The sequence below is a fragment of the Alexandromys fortis genome, unplaced genomic scaffold, assembly GCF_014885135.2.
Source record: "Alexandromys fortis isolate MF-2015 unplaced genomic scaffold, M_Fortis_MF-2015_v1.1 scaffold_48, whole genome shotgun sequence".
Classification (NCBI taxonomy): domain Eukaryota; kingdom Metazoa; phylum Chordata; class Mammalia; order Rodentia; family Cricetidae; genus Alexandromys; species Alexandromys fortis.
The window spans coordinates 10,495,476-10,518,438 of NW_026067947.1; the positions used below are offsets into that span (position 1 = coordinate 10,495,476).

The following is a 22,963-nucleotide window of genomic DNA, read 5'->3' on the forward strand; positions in this document are numbered from 1 at the left end:
AAAAAAGACCAGGAACACAAAGATTTTTAGTAAACAGATGGCAGAGATAAGAACAGAACCGAGCAATCCGGAACTTCTAGTTTGAGAAGGAGAAAGAACTTGAAATTGGGAAGTTCAGCTCTTAAAGCAGAAGCCCACTGCTAGAGGGCAGTCGATAAGAAATACTGATAAAACTGCTACTTTCGTTTACTTATTAGAGAGAGACAGAGACAGAGAGAGACAGAGACAGAGAGAGATAGAGACACAGAGAGAGACAGAAAAAGAGAGAGAGAGAGAGAGAGAGAGAGAGAGAGAGAGAGAGAGAGAGAGAGGAGAGAGAGGAAGGAAGGAAGGAAGGAAGGAAGGAAGGAAGGAAGGAAGGAAGGAAGGAAGGAAGAGAATCTATACTCTGAAAATCCCAAGGCAAGAGGGCAGATTCAAGGCAAATCTCAAGCAGATAGAGTTTATTTACTGCTCACTGCATCTACATCCCCTGTGCTTGTTGGACTGACCAAGGACCTTGCCAACCAGAATGGAAGCCACCTCCCGCAAGCCCAGCTCCCACCATCATCAATCCAATTCCCTGTGTCTCATTCTTCATGAGGTAGCCTTGGGCTAGAATGGGTTAATTAGTTAAACTGTTCTAATTTGCTAATTGGTTCATATGGCACTTATTTGGGTGAAATTATACATTAATAACTACTTCTTGGCTATTTGACAATGATTGAGTCATTTATTATCTTCAGGCTACCATTTCCTTACCTTAATTAAAATAATGGGGTAAACATACCACCAAAGGTACGGGGTGATATTTCAGTTGAGCCTGGTAGTGAAAATCCAGGAGGGCTCCCGGGGCCATTTATAAGGTGAGGTAGGAGAAGTGGAAGAGTGTCTGAAGGAAATGAACCCAGCAGCAAAACTGCCTGAGAGACTGCAAGCTGAGCGTAATTATTACCGCAGCCTCCAGGGGTAAGGAAGAGCCATGCACAATATGTCCCTGAGGGGCTTGGACTTCCTACTATGTTTATTAATCATCTTGATGAAAACGGAGAGTCTGCATTGATTAAATTCACTAATGATCCTACGCTGAGCAGGGGAGTAAATTCCAGAAAGGATGGATTTATAAGGTAAGCACTAATATTAATCAGCTCGTCTTCACGAAACGGGTGGCAATAAATGAAATAGGATTTGCAGTAGCAAATGACAATGAGGTGCACCTGGGTGCGGGGGAATCTAATGAGGCCAGATCCAAGCAGCCAGGAGGCAGTTATTCTGGAAGCGGTAAGAGAGAGGGAGAATGGAAAATGAATAATAAGTTAACAGCAAGCTGAAATAAGCTCTTCAGATGGATCACAGTCTTACTCCCAGTCCTTTGGTAATGGATGTTGGAGACTGGAGCCAGAGCTTGAAGAATGGCAGAGTTAGAAGCTACCAGAGAATGAAGCATCACTTCCACAGACAGGAAACTGAGGCCCAGAAAGGTCAGGTGTTAGGAATTAGGTCGGAGTAGTAAAACCCAGACTAGCAAACTCCTTCACTCGGTCCCCCATGTGGTGGCAGAGACTATCCTCCCTCTTAACAGCCCGAGTTTATTCTTAGAATCTTTCTCAGCATTGAACTGTGTCCTCTGATTACCTAGCCATCTCTGACTTGGATCATTGAACTACATCCCAGCAGAGCCATGGCTACAGATCTGATTTTGCCTACTGCTGTTTCCTCACCCACTTTAGTTCTAAAGTGTCAATAATAACACAAACTATAACTTCAAGACTAGAGCGCTCAGCAAACACTACTGATTTCTTAGTCGGGATTCTGACCTGAGGTCACTTATCCCCCCAAATTTGTTTAGGTTGCAATGTAGAGACAACAATGAGAAACATCAACACTTCAGACCAATGAGGGTTGCACGCTTGAGAAACACATAAAACATATATGTAAAAGGAATCCATGGAGTACAAATAAGTGTCTGTCACAGGATTTGACAAAATGAATAGATCTAGTTTCAAAGTCCCTAAGACTAATGAATCTTAGTTTTCTCCTGGGGCACAAAGCAAGTTTTATTTGTTCAAATAAAGTGTTTTTGAGAGAAGTCCTGTGTGTACCAGGTCAGTTTATTTCAGCTGGGGAGAAAGGGAGGGTCAGGAAGATTCACCTCAGAAGAATTATGAGGTAGGTGAGTCTGTCCATCTTTCGGTTCCCTCTGCTTGCCTTTCAGTTCCTCTCCCCAGGAAGCTCATGATGCTGATGCCGCTCTACAAACAGACACACACACACACACACACACACACACACACACACACACACCCCAGTGCTGTCATAGCACCAAACAAGGCAGTGTTGGTTGTACATTGAACAACTGTAGGGCATGCCACAGGAGTTAGGGGCAGAATTCTCGAGACCCAGATCAGTGTTCCACCTCTCGAGCCCTTCCACCATTCCTTTCTCCCCTGGAAAAATACCCGGTCACATCAGCACTCGCTCACAACCACACCAGCAAATGGTTCGCTGCCCAAGAATTTCCAGATGACCCACCCTGCAGCCCGAGTGAATAAATTACTGTAATAGGAAATTTTAGCATGTGCCCAAAATAAATTTCTCTTTAAGTATGCTGTCCAAATTGTTCAGGAAGATCCCTTGGGTTTTGTAAGAGGTAATGTAATCAGCTAGAACCACAGAGTCCTCTACGCCAGTCTAATTTGCTAAGCACCTTGCAGCAGGTATGGGTAAGCACCATGCTAAGCACCAGGACAGGGTGCTAAGAGACTGAGCCCTAAAATATTAACCAGGTTCAACAAAAGACTGTCTCAAGGAAACAAGGCAGAGAGTGATAGAATAGGATCCCAACATCCTCCTTTATCCTTATAGACACATACATCGCACATACCTGCATATCCACACACAGGTACATACGGCACACACTCATGCATGCACGCATACACACACTCACAATATGGACAGAAGTCAAAACGGAAAAATCTAAATAAAAATAATTGAGCAAAATAGTCCTAGGAAGGGCTTGTGCTAGGGAAACAGTGGGACACTCTTTACTAGAATACATGTGTCTAGTTGAAGACACAGTAGATGGATGAAAGATGAAGCAGAGTAAAGATGAAGCCATTTCAAGACCTGAATGAACAAGTGCACTTTCCAGGAGTATCTGTTGCCACTGCTTTTAAATACACAACAGGAACTCACCCACATAAATAGGTTGACTCCACTCGCCCCAGCTTCCAGATTCTCTGCAAGATGAGCTCACAACTGCTCTCACTTGAATAGAATATGTAGAAACATCATCAATTTTTGAGATGAATTTGTTGGTGGCCAGTTTTTCCATCTAAATGGGAAGAATTAACATTATAATAATGCCTAGACATACAATTATTGCAGAACACCGGCTTGAGAGGTCTCATGTAGGTAATGTGACTCATTATTTAGCAAGTAATCTAAAATCAAAAGGGCACAGTCATGAGTTTATTCTACACTGTTCCTGTGTGAGGTCTTGGCAGTTACCCTGAGGGAGAAGGTGATCTTGTAACTAAAATATATAAAATGGCCAGCTGAAGGACTAGGTAAAGTTGTGTAGACAGAATAATGTTCCCCATGGAAAAAAAATGGAGTAATCTTCAACACTGTACATAATCTCTGTTACTTTGTCCTTCCTCATTGGTAAGTCATAGTACTAAACAGCATGTATTTTGTGCCTGTTCATCTTTGCCCAATGGCCACACCCTGTGTAGGCTTTCTGCTTTACTGCTTGGATGGTCCTAATAGCTCACATCTCTGTAGCCACATGTTCCCCCCTCACATCCAACTTTCACACTGCCACCAAGATTACCCTTCTAACCCGTAAGTACTACATTTCTCGATCGTGAAAAATTCTTTGATGCTGCTCATTGTCCATGACCATGGTTTTAAAGTAGATGCTCTTCAGCTTTTAGTAAAAACCTTACAGAGCTACTCTGAAGTTCCTATTTTAGTAGAGTTACAAGTCTAGTGTTAGCCTTGTGTGGAGGCCAGCTCAGTCACTACCACTTAACTGAAGGAAGCATGCAGTCTCGAGCCTCTGGTACACCCTAGCAGGCACAGTGTGGTTGTGGACTGGTACAGGTCAGGAAGTGCTGATTGCTGCTCTATGATAAGATCTGTGCAGACAGTGAGAGCACCGTTTAGAAATGGAGAACCGTTGGACACGACTGTAACATCCAAGCACATGATTAGATGGTTTGCATTTTCATGTCTTTGGCTGTATTTGTTTTGTTTTGTTTGTTTCCTAGCTGACCCTTATGAATGTATTTTATAAAACTGTTAATCTATGGCAGATTAGAAATTTACAAGAGAAAGCCAGTGCTTCACAAGAATATTTCTGGAAACACATCCTATCATGTCCTTCTCTTTTTACTTCAGTAGGCAAGTTTCTGTCTGACGCTCCACCTCTGCTCAGGCTGCATTCAGCTCCATGCTGTAGAGGCAAACAAGGTTGTTTTCCCCCTCTCTCTTCTGTACTCTGTTGATCTTTCCTATGTTACAGAGGCTCTGGTGCTATTTACCAGAGCAGAACTCATATGTCTATTTATTTTTATTTATTTATTTTTATTGTGTTGATATTTTGCTGTTGGCAGAGGCTGCTCATTTGTTTCCCGGCAGTCCAGATTTAAAATAATCACACAGAAACTATATTATTTGCAATATTGTTTGGCCAATAGTTTAAGCATCTTCTTGCTAACTCTTATGTCTTAAATTAAGCCATTTTTATTAATCTGTGTATTGCCATGTGGCTGTGGCTTACCAGGCAAAGTTCCGGCATCTGTCTCCTCTGGTGGCTACATAGTTTCTCACTGACTCTGCCTACTCTCTCTATATATATATCTGTATGTACGTCTGTGTGAGGAACCAGACAGTTATAAGAGACCATGTGGGTGCTGGAAATTGAACCTGGGTCATCTGGAAGAGCAGTCAATGCTCTTAACCACTGAGCCATCTCTCTAGGCCCATGCCCATTTATTTTTATGTGAATTACCTACTTGGCAGATCATATGAAAATAGTGTTCCCCATGATATAGCACATAATTTAAAATTAATACAACATATATATTAGTTTATTTCAGACTACAAAACAAGGCCTTATTTCTCTTTATGTATTATCCTAAGAAACCTATTAGTAGGTAGTGGTTAAATTTAATTAAACTGTGTTTACTTTGTTTCTGTTACTTATTTTTGCATTTATTTATTTGTATATATGTATTATGTATGCCCCAGCATGGATATGGAGGTGAGAGGATAACTTGAGGCTGTCTCTTCTCTTCTTCCACCTGTGGGCTCCAGGAATTGAACTCAAGAAAGCATACTTAGCAGCAAATGCCTTCACCAGCTGGGGTGTCTCATAGGTTCTTCATTTCTTTTATTTGTAGGACATGAGGTTGAATCCCAACTCTATGTTTCTTCTTTACCTTCATGACTGAGAAATTATTCATCTTTTTGGGGGGATGGGGCTTAATTGTCAATAAAACAGGAAGTGTAATTATGCAAGTTATTGTGGACAAGGCATAAAATAACATAATAAAACTCCATGGGTGTAAGATATGCCACCTGCACCATTGTCATGTGTGCAGGCCAAAAATGTTGAACAGCCATGCTATTGTGCAACCAGACTACAACACTGTTTTCATCTTGCAAGTCTGAAGTTGCTGGTTGAGGGTGTGTCTCATATTCTGCATTCATGAACCCCTCTCTTCAATTCCCATCACCCAATGATCAAAAATTCACAATCTGGATACTCTGTTTTCATTAGACAATGGTTCCTCATTTTCCATTCCCCATTTCCTGGTAGCCATTGTGCTAATTTCTGTTTATATGTGTTTTACTAACCTTGGCATCTCACACAGGCAGAATCATATACATTTGTCCTTTGTGATCCGCTTATTTCACTTTGCTTGCTGTCCTTAGGTTCATTCGTATCGTAGCGTATATCAGAGTTTCCTTTCAAAGACTGAATATTGTCTCTTTGTATATATTAATATATATGTCATATTTGTTTTTCTTTTTCTCTTTTTTTTCTTTTGGTTTTTCAAGACAGGGTTTCCTTGTGCAGATTTGGAGCCTGTCCGGTATTGTGCTCTATAGACCAGGCTGACCTTGAACTCACAGAGATCCACCTCTGCCTCCCAAGTGCTAGGATTAAAGGCAGTGGGCACCATCACTGCCCGGCAATACATTCTGTTTTTCTATTCATATTCTGTAGGATTTTGGGTTTGACTTGTTTGTTTTTAGGTAAGAAAATTGCTATATAGTTCAAACTAGCTTCAAATTTACACCATTCGTATCTCAGCCTCTCTCCTGGGTGCTGGAGTCACAGATGTGTGCCACCAAACCTGACTACATTCATGTGATAATGAATATGGAGGCTGCTTCAGCTCTTCACAATTGGCTATTGTGAGTAATGCTGTTGTGAGCATGGGTGCCCAAATATCTTTTTGAGACCCTGTTTTGAAATCATTTGCATATATACCTAAAAGGAGAACCACAGGTTCTTATGATAATTCTAACTTTTGGAAAACTTGCCTTCCCATTTTCCCCAGTAGTTGTATCATTTGTATTTTTTAGCAAAGCTCTTACAAATGGGTTTTATTTTATCCTTTATATTATTTTCAACTCAAAGTATGTTTTTTCAAAATGAAAGTAATGTAAGATTTGATTTATTTCTGTAATACCTAGGGCAGGTGTAAGTCAACATTGACTTTGTTGACACTTAAAAATACCCAAAGCAGTCACTACGTTTAAAGCAGCAGCTCTCACACTGTGGGTTGCAACCCCTTTGACAAACCTCTATATCCAAAAATATTTACATTAGGTCTCATAACGGTATCAAAATTACAGTTATTTAGCAACAATGGAAACGACTTTGTGGTTGGGCGTCACCACAATATGAGGAACTGTATTAAAGGGTCACAGCATTAGGAAGACTGAGAGCCACTGTTTTAAATGTTTCACAAATAATGGGTGTCTAACATAGAATAAAGGAATGATTTTTAAAATTACCTGAAAGTAGCCATTCTTTGTGTTGTGAATTTTCAATTCGTAGTTAAAGCAATGGACTGGAAAGGCAGAAACTGGTTTCTCCCATTGGATATAAAGAGAAGTTTCTTCAAGTTCAACTGTGACATTCCTTGGAGGATTTACTTGATCTAGAGAAGAGATAGGTCAGTGGCAATTCTGAAAACCCAATGATCAGGGATGATAGCCCCAACCCACCATTTCTAAGATATGCTTTTTCACGGTTTACCATTAAGTCTCAATCAACCAATCTCAAAGCCACAGGAAGTAAGTGGCTTCCCAAGAGGTTTTTGGTATGGCTCACTGAATAGATCTACACATATAAAGAACAAAATCACTACTCCAAATAGAAGGGACTGATTGACACCTTTCCCCTGTTAGCTCATTGCAAGGTGTACCCAGCATCCCTTTAACTTTCCAAGTTAGACTGTGCTCATGGACAGAACATGGACCATTTGCCCCATGTCCATTTCCCAGGAGAGGGATAGCACTGGGTAAATCACTACTCCTTTTTGGTTTCAGTATTTATTTATTTTTTTTGTTATTGTTGTTCTGTTTTGTCATATAGAAAAAGAAGCTTCTACATAAAAAGAACAGATTAAGCTAAATAAATCTATTCAGGAGTAAAATACTTCCATACTGGTGTCAGGACCTGAGTTTAGATTCCCAGCACCCAGGTGAAAACAGCTGTAACCCCAGAGCTGGGGTTGGAGGTTGGGTAGTAGAGATAAGTAGATCCTAGGGCCTAGCCTAGCAAAAATGGCAAGTTCCAGATCCAGTAAAAGTCTCTGTGCCCTACAAAATAAAGCAGAGAAGCAAGTGAGGAAGATATTGTGATGGCAATCCCAGGCTTCTGCATGGACCAGCACACCTGCACAAATACGCATACAGCACACATACACATATGAAGAAAAATAAAAGAGTGGGGAAGCAAAGAGGAGGGTGGAGGAGAAAGAGACCTGTGTACATATTGTCTAACAGTCTAGCGATGAGTCCAAACCACTACAAAGACCCAGTAAAAACTGGAGAAGGTTAGCTTTGAAAGAGGAGTCACAGGATGGAGAAGCTGAATGAATACCTTTGGACTGCAGAAGGGCCACACCTTGGGGAAGAACCTCAGAACTGTTCTGGGTACAACCTAGTATAAGACTTGTAGACACACATTTCATGATAGCAGCCTGAACAGATAAGCACTGCTATGAGTTTTCCTGGTGCAGTTATTCTCAACTGGGGAGAACTCTGCCCTCAATAGGATATGTTTGAGGTTTGAATAGTCACAACTAGGCGAGGGGAACCAACAGGAAAGATAAGAGTTAGAAAATTCATGGATGGGGCCAGGCAGGCCACTCAACATCTTCCCATGGCCAGAACAGGTTCCTACATTGCCAAATCATCCAGTCAAACATTTAAGGTGAGTTAAAGGTCGGATGAATGCCTCAATTTTTTTCCCATGTTGATTATATGGTTGTTTAATATTTGAAAAGTGGCAAGACCCTTTCCAATACCAAGATTGTGCTCAATTCCAGTGTTGAGTTAAGTCTGGCTTACCAATGGAATGTGGAGCGAACAGCTGATCAAAGGGCTTGATTGCAGCATGCTTGCTTGAGCCATTAACGTGCACTGCAAGCTGCTCAAACCCTTTGCTGTTGATAAACGTCCTGGGAAACCAACATCCAGTATTTCTGTTCAGTGTATCTCTGCTGTATTCTTGGCATTCTTCAGTCCAAACACCAAACCTACATTGGAATACCCATCAGTTTTTATAAGGGAAGAGGAAATGGATAATTTGCATAAGTAAAAATAGATACTGACCTATAGTATAGGAAGTACTGTGTGTCTTCAGGGGCATCCTTGCCAACAAGCCAGGTGCAGCGAAGAGACACTTGGTATGGCCTTAAGTGGGTGTGACTACTCACGACAGTGTTTGTGGCACACGTCAAATTCATAACCGAGGTTCCAGAAGACCCTAGGCGACCACAAATAAAAAGAACAAAACATTGCCTTGATGGCTTATGAATTTTGTGCTTTTGCTTGAGATGCTATTGATTGTGAGTGACCACGAACATCCATTTATAGAAACTCATTTGCAAAGGGCAAATGTACTGGAGAAATGAAACTAGAGCTATAGAGCCTCAGGGTTTGACCTGAAAGAACTTCATGGCTGTGTTAGCGTAAGACATGGGGGCATGTCAGTGCAACGGATGTTTGAAAGTTCAAGTCTGGGGTCATGTGTCCAACAGCTTCAGCACTGCAGTGCTATATTTGTCAGTACCTGACTATGAGGCAGTTCCCCCTGTAATGGCTGAATTCCAGTTTTTCCAGCTGTCAATGAGAGGTTAGGTCACGGAATCTCTCCAGAATCCCCTTCCATCTTGAATCCTATGAGCCATTCCTTGGTATCTATGCCTCATGAATTGCATGGAATGCTGCTCAGGAGATGCATTTTGACAATACCCCCAAGATCTTACCATTACATTAGAGATGAGTGTATGTCGGCCTGCCAGTCTCCTTAACATACCACGACTTAAAATCGGAGGAGATTTCAAAGATTTGCCCTGGATTTCCCCAAGTTATGTTCATGCTATTCAGAGAACTCTATAAAATAAACTTGCTGTTGTTCCTCAAAGGAGGGAAAAAATATTTTGGGGGCTAGGGCCAGGGAGAACCTCCTTAAAGAGGAAACCCTGAATGATAGATGGGTTTTTATTTTTTTCTTAAAACAACTATAGATTAACTTTTCTCACTGTCATTGAATGTCTTTCAACGAACAGAGGGAGGGAGGGAGAGGATAGTGCCTCCTATTACCATATGGAGGTTGGAGACAGAAAACTTGTTAGTTTGATTTATGATATATATATGCATATTATATATGACATAGACACATGTATCAATAAAATCATGCCTCTGTATCTATGGTATCTGTTCCAGAACATTCCCCCATACTAAGATGGCATCTTATATGATGCTATCTTGCATATAACTTACATAGTCTCTGGCCTAGTTTAAATCCTTTATCGATAACTTAGAATACTTAATGTAAGCACTTAATAAATAGTTGCTAAAGTGTCTTATTCAAAAAATAGTGGCCTGAAACAATCTGTTCATGAGCAGTATGGATGCTTCAATGCTTTTGTCATAGAGTGCTTTTGATCCACATTTAGTTGAATCCATGAATGTGTAGCCTATGGATACAGGGCTTCTCTCCTCACTCTGTGTGTGCATACATGCATGTATGCATGTGTCCACATACTAAACATCCACACAGTCTATGTGATGTCAAAATAAGCCAGCAGTTACCCGGTTCCAACCCAAGAAATAATTCAATATGAATTTTCACTTGGTCAGTGAACTAAATATTTGATTAGTGTAAACATGTATGGGGGGGTCTATGGGAGTAAATTGTAGAAACTTAGCATTGAAAGGAATATCACATTAAAGAAGTTCAGCTATTCAGTAGAGGTAAAATAATGCCTTAACACAATGGCCATATTTATATTAATCTATATTCATTGAAGTATCTCTTTACTTAAGGGCAAGCCTGTTGGTAACTCCCTGAAAAATGATGAGTAAATACAAGCATCTGTGTTGTTACCAACACAGTTCAGAGGCTTTGGTTAAGTGTGCACCATGTTCTATTTGTTAAAGACTATTCTGCAGCTTATGATGTAGTTGGGAAGTAGAAAACCCTTTCTGAGTTGGGGCCTTTGGGGGAAGTCTTAGGGGACAAATCTTTAAAGGGAATGATATTTGAACCCTTGCCCTTTTCATGTCTCCCTTTCACTTCCTGGCTATAGACTTCTACCACCTGCTTCTAGAATTCTCTACTGTGTTGTTAGGCGGACTAAAATTAGGCCTGACAGGTCATGGGTGGAAACCTCCACCGAAAGCAGAAGCCAAAATAAGAGTATTATCTTACATATTTGATATAGTAAAAATAAAGCTGACTAATAATACATACAGGAGGCAGGTCTTCTTCTCTAATGATGCAGATAGGAGAAAGACTTGAAAAACAATCATAGACATGGGGCTAAGATGTATGTGATTCAGGAAGTCACATATCCCAGGATCTGATGGTCAGTCTCCTCCCTTGTTTCCCTCTTGCACTTGTGTCTGTCTGTGTTAAAATATTTAACCAGAGCTATCTCTGCTTATGTGTATTAGAATTCCCAATGTTCCTTGGAGGCCTATGTAGATAAAAGGGTGTGCTTGCAGGGATGCAACAGGTGGACCTGGATGGCCTATGACAGTTGTGATTAGAATGTGGGTGCTATGAAGGAGATTGGAAGGTGTGGCGCTGGATTAAAGAAAAGTGGATTATTTTCTTTCCCATTTTGGAAAGTGTAAAATATGAAACTTGGATGTCCCATGCCGCCTTTACCTGGTGAAGCTTTGAGTTCAGCAGAAACCCAACTGCTGGCCAGGAAAATGTGGCTTCTCTTTAGGATGCTTCTCACACTAGCTGCAAAGCCGTCATGCAGAGGGGCCACATACTTGCTGTCAGTCTTCCTGGTATTATACTAAAATAAAATCCACCAGTTGTGGCACATAAGAGAAAACAACATTAATCAAATAGGCCTTTTATTCCACTTTGAAAATGATAATAAATAAAATGGAATGAAGTAATTTTCTTAAGAAAGGGGCTTTGTAATATTAATATAGTTTCTCAATGACATGTGAACATATTCCTCTTTTAATGACAAACATCGTATTATATTTAAGGTTCAAGTTCCTTTGATCCTCATCTCTAATGCCAGTCTCCTTTCTAAGAGAAACTTCTTGACAGGGAATTCTTTAAAATTCTGTGTTTACTCCAAAATGGTTAATACAAATTATATCTCCCTTTCTTTCACCTTACTACAAAATGATACACAGCAGGTGTGTTCGCATATCCTTATCATGAATCCAAGAAATCAACTCAAGACGTGAGGATGTAAGCAAAGGTAGTGAATGAACTTGGCCTTCACCTTGGGTTTTCCAAGCCTACACCTTTACGTTGTACTATTTTTCTCACTACTTTCTTCTAGTTTTATTGACATTTGAGGAGCTATATAAGCAGTACTATCAAATACATTACACTTCAAATATTGGTAAATAGTTGGGAAGATGGGTCAGTCAATGAACACAATGTCAGTGAACACGACTTCAGTTTGGGTCCCTAAAACATACGTAAAATTCAAGCACATAGCAACATTCTCCTGTAATTCCAACACTGGGGTAGGGCAGAGATAGGTGGATTATTGAAGCCTAGTCAAATTGATGACCTTGCAATTCAATGAGAGACTTCTCTCTCAAAAAAAAAAAAAAGATGTCTTGGAGAAGAATCAAGGAGTCAACCTGTGGCCTTCAAACTCCTGCACACACACGTGCATGCGCACACACAAACACACACGTGTTATGCACATGACAAGTGCATAAAACACGTGTGTACATTCTCTCTCTCTCTCTCTCTCACACACACACACACACACAGGAGAGAGCGAGAAAGGGAGAAAGAGAATACAGACAGAGAGAAGAGAGAGAGAATTTTTTTCAAGATAAAGCCTTCTATGCTACTGTTTCATTTTGAATAATAAACATGGGCCTAATTCACTTTACAGATCCTACTGGTAACACAAGAAGATCTTTAGTAATTGATTGTTATTTATCAAGAATTTCACTTTATGAATAAAATACAGTTTAAAAGTGAATATTCACTCTCCGTAATGATTGTCATTAGACCCAACACTTACATCATCTTCTTGTGGAGCATTTATTTTCACATGATATTGTAGATCAACATTGTTTTGCTCTTGGTCAGGATTTGGGTCCCAGTGTAAACGAACTTGGGCTAATCCAGTGGCTTTAATGGTAAAATTGACAGGTGGCAGAAGTAAAACTATTGATTCAAAAAACAACAACAACAAATGATGCGATTGTTCAGCCGTCCATAAAGAGCGCTTTTTGTATGGTGATGGGTATGAAACTCAGGGCCCGTGACTGTGGGACAGGTATATTACAACTGAGCTCTATTCCTTATCCTTAACATATTTTAATTATTTACATTATTAAATAGCATACTGATTTGTTGTGGCAACTGAGAATATATGACACAGAAGTAATTTGGCAAAAGTTTCTTTAAAGTTATTGCTAGTTCATTGTCCAGGTATTACCTGAATATTTGCATGGTTTTATTGAATATGATCAATCTACCATATTGCTATTCATTAAAGCTGTAGCTGTCACAGTAAACTTCATAACCAGTGAATGGTATGTGATAACAATTTCTGGAGCGCTAACCCCTCTTCTTTTCTTTTCAGAATAGTATAGAATATAAATCGAACACACCAGGGGCTGGGAGAGATGTATATCAAACATGAAACAAAGTTGCCTCATGGACATCCGGTGTCCATTGCATAAAAGTACCTACTTATTTGTAAGATCAGTGATTCATGATGTAAATGTATTTATTTCTCAGTATGAGACATAGTCTAACGTATCTGAGTAGAAAAAAAAAGATTTGCTCTCAAAATAAAACATTTTACTTAATTAAGGAATCAAAAGTTATTATAGAAATGCTGTAAAACATAATGAGCGATAAGAAGAAAGTAAAAAAATAATTCAACCCACATCTTATTTTGTTATATTTATCTGGGTGTATGTTTAAACAACTTCTTAAAATTTTTCACCCAAACCAGGGCGACACCGTACATAGTAAAATCTTTAATTTATTCATTTACTGAATTGTCAGTGTTTTCCGTTGACCTCAAAAGCCCTTCTTGACTCTGCAGCTGTGTTTGACATGCAGGACTGTCTATGTAGTTTACCTTATTCCAGCAACCACTGGCTACTGTGGCTTTTCAAATCTAAATTACCTAACTAAACCCCAAAGTTCATTTTTCTAGGTGCACTGTGTACATTTTGATTGTTTGGTGATTATGTGGACAGTGGCTATGCGCTGGGCAGTACTGAACGAGAATACCGTCTTTATAGAGACTTCTAGACAGAGCTGGGCTGGTGCCATCAAACAGTTTTCCCCTCTTAACCTCCATTATTATACCAAACCCTTAGATCAACAAGTTTCAGTGGGGGAAATGAAAAGAAAAATGGTATAAGTTTGCTTTTGCCTCTTGTGAAGACTTTTATGAAAGTCCCGGTGGAGATGGGGTTCGAAATGTGGCCTCTAGAGGCTGCCCTCTTCCACACTGCCCATATTTACTCCTAGAATTGAATTTGCCACTGCAGCATAGAATTTACATTTCTGCCCATGCCGCTTCCTTAAAATCTCAAGAGTTTATACTGTTTTATAAAAATTTCCCAATCGAATGGCTTTTCAGAGAAAATCCCATTATCTTTTTTTTATAATATACTTTATCAAAACCAAACATTATTAGATAGAAGATCCTTACCCTTTTTGTCAGAAAGTAAGTCAGCTTGCATTGTTGCCCAAGACCCCACAAGAATTACTAAGGTAGGCAGCATGATGGTCAAACCCTATGGGAAACATGGGAGACAAATGTTAGGTCATCACATTGTCAACTCTAAGGAAAACTGGCTGCTACTTTCTAGCATAAAATCAGGTAGTTACTTAGCAACTGCTTATGATCTCTCTGGCATGCTGGGAATGCAAACGTATGGGGTTTTACTTTTGAGTTGCAAAATCATGGTCTGTTGGGATAGAATGACATGTAAATCATTAATTAATTGAAAAATTACTCACAGCACAATAGGTGCAAAGAGACTTCTGATTTGACTCACAAAGGGTGAATTAAAGTTCACAATACACACAAGGAAAGATTCCACTAGAATCCACTGAACAAATGTGTAGAGCTAGAAGAAAAAGAAGTAATCAGGAGAGGATTAGTATTCAGGACTTAGAGCAGGCCTCAGGATGGGAAAAGTCCTAAGCAATTAATAACAAACATAAACACTGCCAGTTTAATTCATGTGTTTTTAAATTAGGGACTTGGTGGTAGACGTTATTGTAGGAAGTTCTAGGTTCGACCCCCATCACCCTTTCCCTTGAAGTCAATATGACAGGAAACTTAACATTAGTAGCAATTTGTAATGTGAGAAAGAGAAATTTTCTTTTAAAATTCAGGATAAATTTGTAGTACTTTCAGTTTGGGAGAAAACAATGTATTGTCTTAAGAACCCAAATTAGAACAGGACAGGGGAGGACAAAGAAACATGGCCACAAACTCGGAAAAAGACATCTAAGAATTTCTTCCTCCAGAAAACAACTTGACAACGGGGTGGGTGGAGAGTAGCAAGTTAGGTTAAGTGAATGAGGATAAATAGTCTTAGCCCTTGAGGTCAAGGAGAATGCAACAGCTCCGGCTGGGACCTGGAGATTAGAGATTTGGAGTTTTTCCCAGAGATTTTTCTGGAGCTTGACCTTAAAGATGAAAAGTGTGTGTGGCTTCCACCTGGGCTGTGCCTTCTCACTTAAAACAATAAGACATTAATTATTGATTCAGCGTGTGCGTGTGAATGTGCGTGTGTGTGTGTGTGTGTGTGTGTGTGTGTGTGTGAAGTGAACTTGGACCATACCTCAATCTCAGACTACGAAATATATGCTTTTGAAGCTTAATAGCAATCAAAATGAGTTACAGGGCTAGGATGTAGCTGAGTGGGAGAACCTTGCTTAGAACATGGGAGACCTTGGTTAGCCCCTCAGCACTTCCACAATAAATATTTTTTTAACAATGAATCAATAAGAGAAGTTTTTACTGAAAAATTATTTCAATGGCTAGACATTTTCAAAGTCTAATTCCAGTGCAGGCAAGGGTAAGACCTTCATTAAATGGATAAATTCGAAAAACGAATACCAGACATTTTTGCTTCATTATTTAATCACATCTTACAAGATCTTACTTAACATATTGCTACTACTCTTCAAGCTGGAGTAATAACAACACAGCAGCCCTAACGGGAGAACATATAGAAGTCATTCGAGTCTTTCTGTTTTCTCCTTTATTTTCAAATAAACTTATCAGAATTATGACAGTTTTCAACAGAATAATCCTGTTTCTATTTCTGTGACACTTCCACCCATATGCGTGAATTTTTACACCAATCATTATCATGATAATGAAACAGACACTGTAATAGACTTTTCATGAGTGAAGGGGAAGCATTTCTAATGCAGTAAGCCTGAGAAGCTCAGCTGAAATATCCTCAGTAACAACAACGACAGCCGCTGCTTCAAATTATGAAAGCTTCGTCTTCAGATATCAGCATTTCCTGACATCATGTTTAATATACCCCTACCTTCACTGCTTTTCATTACCAGGAGTTCTAGGTCAGGCAAAATAAAATCCGTCAAAATTAATACCCTGTAGTGACTTTTACTGACTGGTAGAAGAGGAAGTGTCTTAATACAGTGCTTGTAAAAATAACAAACATCTGTTTATCCTTTGCAATTAAATTGTTGAAGTAAATAATGACTCTGTTGAATATCTCAGTGGGGAGGTAACTGAATATTTTATATCAGTAAGCGCTCTCCCTTAGAATTTACCTTGCATTCTGATTTTATAGCTGCTAAAAATAGAATTCTCTTTCAAGTTTAACAACTCAAACATATTTTTACTAAGTTTTGACCATTAATGGCAAGATGCTTTCTCCCCATCTCCCCAGTTTTCTATGCCATAGGCAGTATGTTTGAGGAAAAAAAATCAGTTGTTCTATGGACAGTACAAGGTGCTCAAATAGACCACAGATATCTCAAAGTAGAGTAGAAAGATTTCAACAAAGGCTGGATACTACTGGAGCTTCAACATCTGACTCCATGTTTCCTGTGATTAGCTGACTCAGTTTCTTCAAACATCTCTAGGCTTGGTCTCTGTGTGACTGTTTAAAGCATACGAGCCCTTTGTAAAGGAGCTGTCATCTATGGTTAGGGATAAAAAGGTTAAAGTTGTTTGGTTCATACATTCAAACTTGCACTATTATCAAATGAACTGTAAGCCATATACTAAAATATAGTTAACATAATAGCCGTATTTATTTGTAGAGCCTCAAGATGACAATATCCCTAACTCATTTTTCTCTTGGATATCAGCTAAAACACAACCCAAAGCCATTAGATTGTTAAATTAAAACGAGTAAAATAAACAAAGATTGCCTATCTACAATTAGAAATACGTTCTCTATCTTTGAAGGTGACCAGAAGGAATTTGTTCATGTGACAAATTTAAATTTGCGAGTAAATTTAAATTTCTTGAGTGCCCTCCTTGAAATGTAGAAAAAACAGGAGTGCAGTCTCTCTCATGACAGATGTTTCTAGAAACTAAGTTGAGTCAGGTTTTAGCCATTGATGATGGACTTCCCCAGTGTTCGTGAGAACTGGCCAAATTCTATTGAAGTTCAGAAATAAAATTTTCTCTTTCCAAATAATTCTTCTGCCTGGAGCATTCATTTACAACCAAAATTACATCGGTAGCCCTATTTTTAGAGCCATTGTGAGTGACTTGTGGTAGCATCTAATTCCAGGCACCACCTGAGTGGCAGAAATTGAAAAGCCAATGGGAGAATTCATGCTCTTTTAATTTATTACATAAAAAGAATTTGTGTCCCTTTTTTAACCCTCTGCAGTATAGTCAGCCACAGAACTCAGTTCTGGATTAGGGGGATGAATGCCTAAACCAAAGGATATGTTTAACTAGATATACTATGTTACACACACAGTGAAAAACTGGACATGCTCATAAAAATATAAATGAGCAACAGGATAACATATACAACACTTTATTTTTCCCATTGCTATATTTCTGAGTAATCCTCAAATATCACCCTCAGGTTCAAGTTGTGGCCACAAACAAAACACTCCATAAGTCCAGATGCAATTAGCCGCCACCCTTAACATTCTGTATAGAGCAGGTGTTTGCTACCAGTTTCCCAGTACTTAAATACATCCTGCCAATCTCATCTGGCACTAAGTATTATCCATATAGATTCTTCCTCGTTGGTGGACATACCTGTCTATGCACGCTCCCTTCGGTTCCACAGGTTCTCAGCATTAGAAACCGAGGACTACAGCTGCCTGTCATGCCTGGTTTCCCATCAGAGCCCCAGGACCCATCCCACTATCAAGTGCAGATCGCATGCCTATTAGGTTTGGTCCTGTGAAGAACAGGGACAAGTCAGTACCCAGCCCTGAGGAGCCAAAGCAGGTCTGTTCAACGTGATCAAAGAGACACCTTAGGTTCCCGGTGGGACTGTGTGGGAAACACCTAGCAAGCCTGGCTCCTTGTGGGCCTTATTTAAAAGTTTTCCCACATTGCATTTTAAGTAACGCTAAACAAATGAGACAGTCTGATTTCCAAAACTTCATTATATTTCAAAACATAAGCTTTTAATAACAACTACATAGATTTATCACCAGACAACTATGGAAGAGAACATATTACCAATAAGTAGAAATAACAGGCAATAAAATGTTAATTATAATTCATTGAATTCTGTTTTTTTTTTCTGTCTTTCTGCTCTCTTTTTCTGTTTTTCTTCTTTATAAAATTACATTTTGATCCTTTCCATCCATTCTTTCCATGTATATAAAGCATATATCTTCCTGGCTTTCGCTAACTAATTAAATTAGTCAGTATAAGGACAAGAGAGACATTTCGTAAGCTTTTTGTACATTTTAGGTAAAATGAAAAAGTCATGGATACCAAAGAAATTTCAACAGAAACCAAAAGCAAAATGCCTTCAGTTATAGTATGACATCATTTCCTTATTGTTGTTTGTCTCTGAATTTGTAACTTTTGAAACTAGCTGTGAAATTCTTCATGACAATCTCTAACTAGACTCTATAACCTATTTCTAAACTAATATATTTGTGAAGAAGTCTTATCACTAGATATATACTCCTTTTTGTAAGGTGTCTACAGAAGCAGCAAACCAGTGCCTTCTATTTTCAGGGGCATTGACAAAGTGTTAGTTATTACTTTAACAAAACTCACCTTGGTATGAAGGAGTGCATCAGATACAGAACCACCACCAAATCCAGAACTGCATAGCCGGGACCTGTCCAGGGGGCTTCCTCACTTGTGGTACCCCCAGTGTTTGCTCTGGCTCTGCTGATAACAGGGCTACGAAGTGCTCCGTTTCCTCTTTTCTCTATCGAAACATTGACTATATGCTTAACAATTATTATTTCTCTTCTGTCCCTCCTTTTGTTGGGGGTCCTGGGTGTGTCTCCAGCCTAGTCATAGAGAACTGAATTTATCTGCTCCACCAAGCCTGCAGTGAGTCAAGCGTTGGATTCCCACTTACTGAGAAGTAAGGGTGGCTACGCGATGTAAGACAACAGCTGCGAACCTTATCTCTGGGTACACTGTTTGGGTTACTCTTTCGTCATCAGAGCTGCAATGGTTGAGAAGTCACCTGCAGTTTCCTTGACAATGGAAAGGCCACATGACTGCTTCTTGGAGGATGATTCCCAAGAAAGCAACCCCATAAAGAGGAGTCGCACTGGACTCTCAGTGACTGTTATGTGACAAAAGCCTTGCCTCCTCTAGTTAGCCACACTCTGCTAACTCTGCAAGCCTCAGTCTCTGGGGGTGATAGCGTGCTGCCTTTGTGAGTCAGAGCATTTAAGAAGCTTCATCAGGTCCTGAGTTCCTTGCTCGTGCTGTCTCTCCTTCTGCTCCTGATTTGGACCTTGAGATTTCAGTCCGGTGCTTGGGTCTCTGTCTCTGTCTCCTTTCATCGCCTGATGAAGGTTAATATTCAGGAGGATGCCTATATGTTTTTCTTTGGGTTCTCCTTATTTAGCTTCTCTAAGAACCCGAATTATAGGCTCAATGTCCTTTATTTATGGCTAGAAACCAAATATGAGTGACACCCACACACTGAGACAATGGGGATGTTCTATCGGGAACTCACCAAGGCCAGCTGGCCTGGGTCTGAAAAAGCCTGGGTTAAAACCGGTCTAGCTGAACATAGGGGACAATGAGGACTACTGACAATTCAAGAACAATGGCAGTGGGTTTTTGATCCTACTGCACCTATTGGTTTTGTGGGAGCCTAGGCAGTTTGGATGCTCACCTTACTAGACCTGGATGGAGGTGGGTGGTCCTTGGACTTCCCACAGGGCAGGGAACCCTGATTGCTCTTTGGGCTGACGAGGGAGGGAGACTTGATTGGGGGAGGGGGAGGGAAATGGGAGGCGGCGGTGGGGAAGAGACAGAAATCTTTAATAAATAAATAAATAAATAAATAAATAAATAAATAAATAAAAAAAAAGATTTCCTATGAACCAGTCAAAGAAAAAAAAATAAAGCTTCATCAGGGTGTGAAGGCACCGTGTCTGGTCATTACCCCAACAGTAAGTTCCTATGTTGACAGGTTGACAGTTTCCTCCACCCCGAGCCTCAGGCCCTCTGACTTCTGCTTTGTTATTAAACCCTGTACTCTCAAGTGAACTTGTTGGGAGACTGCCCAGGGATCTCAACGTAATAAATTGCTAGTCTATCTAACTTGACCCAGCCCATCCTTCATGAGCCCTAACAATGGGTTCCCAAGGCACACTCCACATACTTACCGAGTCGTCTTCCAGTATTCAGTAGAGCCCCAGCCCTTGTTGTGGTACTTCAGCTGATACCCTTAGATTTTCCTGCCCTTGGCTCTTTTCTGGGTGTTTCAGTCTGGGAAGTTTCAAGCAGAGTGAGTAGCAGAGCAGGCTCTTTTTTTCTCCCTTTAATTAGGACTTAGAACAGTGTTTCTCAACCTTTCCAATGCAGCTACCCTCTAACACAGTTCCTCATGTTGTGGTGACCCCCCAACCATACAATTATTTTGTTGCTACTTCATAACTGCAATTTCGCTACATAGGCCATTTGCAACCCCTGCAGGGGGGCGACCCACAGGTTGAATCACCGGCTTAGCATGCATACACAAGGAGTGTCTTCAGTGCATCAGTTGAGTGCATTGATACTAATGCTGTCTCTGAAAGGCCAACTGCAGGCTCAGCTGTAGGAGTACCTGGTGCAATAATCCTAGACCCCAGAGAAGCCAGCACAGAAGCCTTTCAGAGAAGAGAGGCAGTCATCCCCTCCGAGCAGACACACAGCGGCCACTGTGGAGGCAAGATCAATGTTCCTGTTTGTGAGATGATAAATGATGAGTCCCCTGAAGGAAGTTTCCACACGGCTCAGCGTCGGCACAGCAGAAGTACAGTACTTTGTTGGTTCTTGGGGGTTCCCAAGGTAACCACTTTAAACAGTTGCCAAAGTGAAACCAGATCAATTAGTATTTGATGACCTAAAAAATGTGATTTTCTTTGGGGAAAGAAGAAGTGAAACAAACAACAGAAAGAGCTCCTGGTTTTTTGTTTTTTGTTTTTTTTCTGAATGCTGCCCAGGAAAGTTCAGGTGAGTTTCAACCATCTGGCCTGCTCGTCAGAGTCCAGCACATCTTAGTTTAGATGCAATACATTTCTCATAAAGAACGCTGAACATATTTATGCATCACTGTGAGAATAGTATTTTGTGTCCTGAGGGGCTGCTTTTAACATATGATATATTTCTTACACGTGTTCACTCCCAATACATCTACAAAATTCAGATATGCACCATGCCAGAGCCTCTGAAGACTTTCAGAAAATTATTCTGGCTGTGCCCCTGTATACCAATTTTTCTAAGGGGATGGTTTGATGTTTTAACTTACTACACCAATAAAAAGCACAAATAATATGCTCATATTTCTCTCATGTTTTCCTGTCAACTCAAAGGAAATGAAGAAAGGCAGTAATTTGCATAGTTTATATTTTATGGCATCAGTTTCATTCTTTAAGATAAAATATGTGTCCAAAGACATAGTGGAACATTCAAGAAGAATTCACAAAATTAGTTTTGTTTTTGTTCTTAATGTGTCGCATTCCCTAAGAAACGAAACAATGAGGATTTACTCATTGGCCTAGGTGAAACTGGAATTGTCCTTATATGGGGAGTAAGAAGCAGTGTCTTCCTTTTGAGCTCTGTATAATGTGCTTATTAAAGTGTGATGGGTAGACCAAAGTTTATACATAGGGGACAGAAATGCATTTCAGCCTTTCCTGCAATAGGAAAATTAATATAGGGATGGGTGAGATACATACAGCTCCTCAAGCTTCACTCATTTGGGTAGTAAAATTGATGATTATGGTAAGTTTCTTTCTGTGTCTTTTTTTCCCTTTTCATTCAGCGTCTTATGTAATCTGGACTGGCAGCAAACTAGCTGTATAGCCAGGCATGAGCTTGAACACCTGATCCTCTTGCATCTTCTAAGTAGTGGGTTACCACTATGCCCAGCATTATCAAGAGTTTTTAAGTAACTATTATAGAGAAAGCAATAGCAGAGCGTGCACACATGCACACTTACACTTTTTTTTATAGTGTCATTTTTAGTCACATGAAGAATGGGAGGAGGGAGAACATCTAAGTTGTAGGTCTCCTAGCTATTCACTGAGAACATATACCATGGTATGTCAGTGGTTGTGACTGAAAGGCGATTGTTTCTAACCAGTATGTCTGATTTTTCACTGGAGTCTGACTTAGTTTACATCAGGTTTCAGATCACACAGTGGGTTCAGGTTTGGTCTGGCTTTTGCAGGACTTTTGGAACTAGGACTACTCCAGGCATATTCTTTTTACAGTGATAGCAAAAGTGCCAGAGGGCAAGACCAACCATTTACGCTCATGTTGCTTATCTTCTTGATGATATTCTAAGGCTTCATAGAGCAGGATGAATCTTAGAATCTAAAGTCTCAGGCCCAAAGTGTCCTCTGCCATCTGCACTTGTCAGTGTGGTCAGTGAAACAAACGTACAGGTCAGTGAAAACTGAGAGTAAAAAAATTCTTTCTAATGTAGCAGGATTAATATTTCCTTTAATTTATTCATGTGTTTCTCATATACTACATTTTTTTACAAATGCATGAACAAAACTACTTAAAATATTGGAGACATACTGATCTGA

The 22,963-nt window shown here is 39.9% G+C and overlaps 1 protein-coding gene across 1 annotated transcript in view; it reads right to left on the reverse strand.

The window, feature by feature from the left end:
• The window catches only part of Il5ra (interleukin 5 receptor subunit alpha), a 36,351-nt gene extending 17,175 nt beyond the window's left edge, over nucleotides 1–19,176 (reverse strand). The window contains exons 1-10 of the mRNA XM_050149418.1: nucleotides 18,969–19,176; nucleotides 17,985–18,129; nucleotides 14,726–14,835; nucleotides 14,415–14,499; nucleotides 12,759–12,904; nucleotides 11,408–11,546; nucleotides 8,842–8,995; nucleotides 8,578–8,765; nucleotides 7,015–7,160; nucleotides 3,175–3,313 (exon numbers count right to left, since the gene is read on the reverse strand). Coding sequence (XP_050005375.1) covers nucleotides 3,175–3,313; nucleotides 7,015–7,160; nucleotides 8,578–8,765; nucleotides 8,842–8,995; nucleotides 11,408–11,546; nucleotides 12,759–12,904; nucleotides 14,415–14,487 — 985 coding nt within the window. The 5' untranslated portion in view covers nucleotides 14,488–14,499; nucleotides 14,726–14,835; nucleotides 17,985–18,129; nucleotides 18,969–19,176. The remainder of the gene's footprint in view (nucleotides 1–3,174; nucleotides 3,314–7,014; nucleotides 7,161–8,577; nucleotides 8,766–8,841; nucleotides 8,996–11,407; nucleotides 11,547–12,758; nucleotides 12,905–14,414; nucleotides 14,500–14,725; nucleotides 14,836–17,984; nucleotides 18,130–18,968) is intronic.
• Between the last annotated feature and the right edge of the window lie 3,787 nt (nucleotides 19,177–22,963).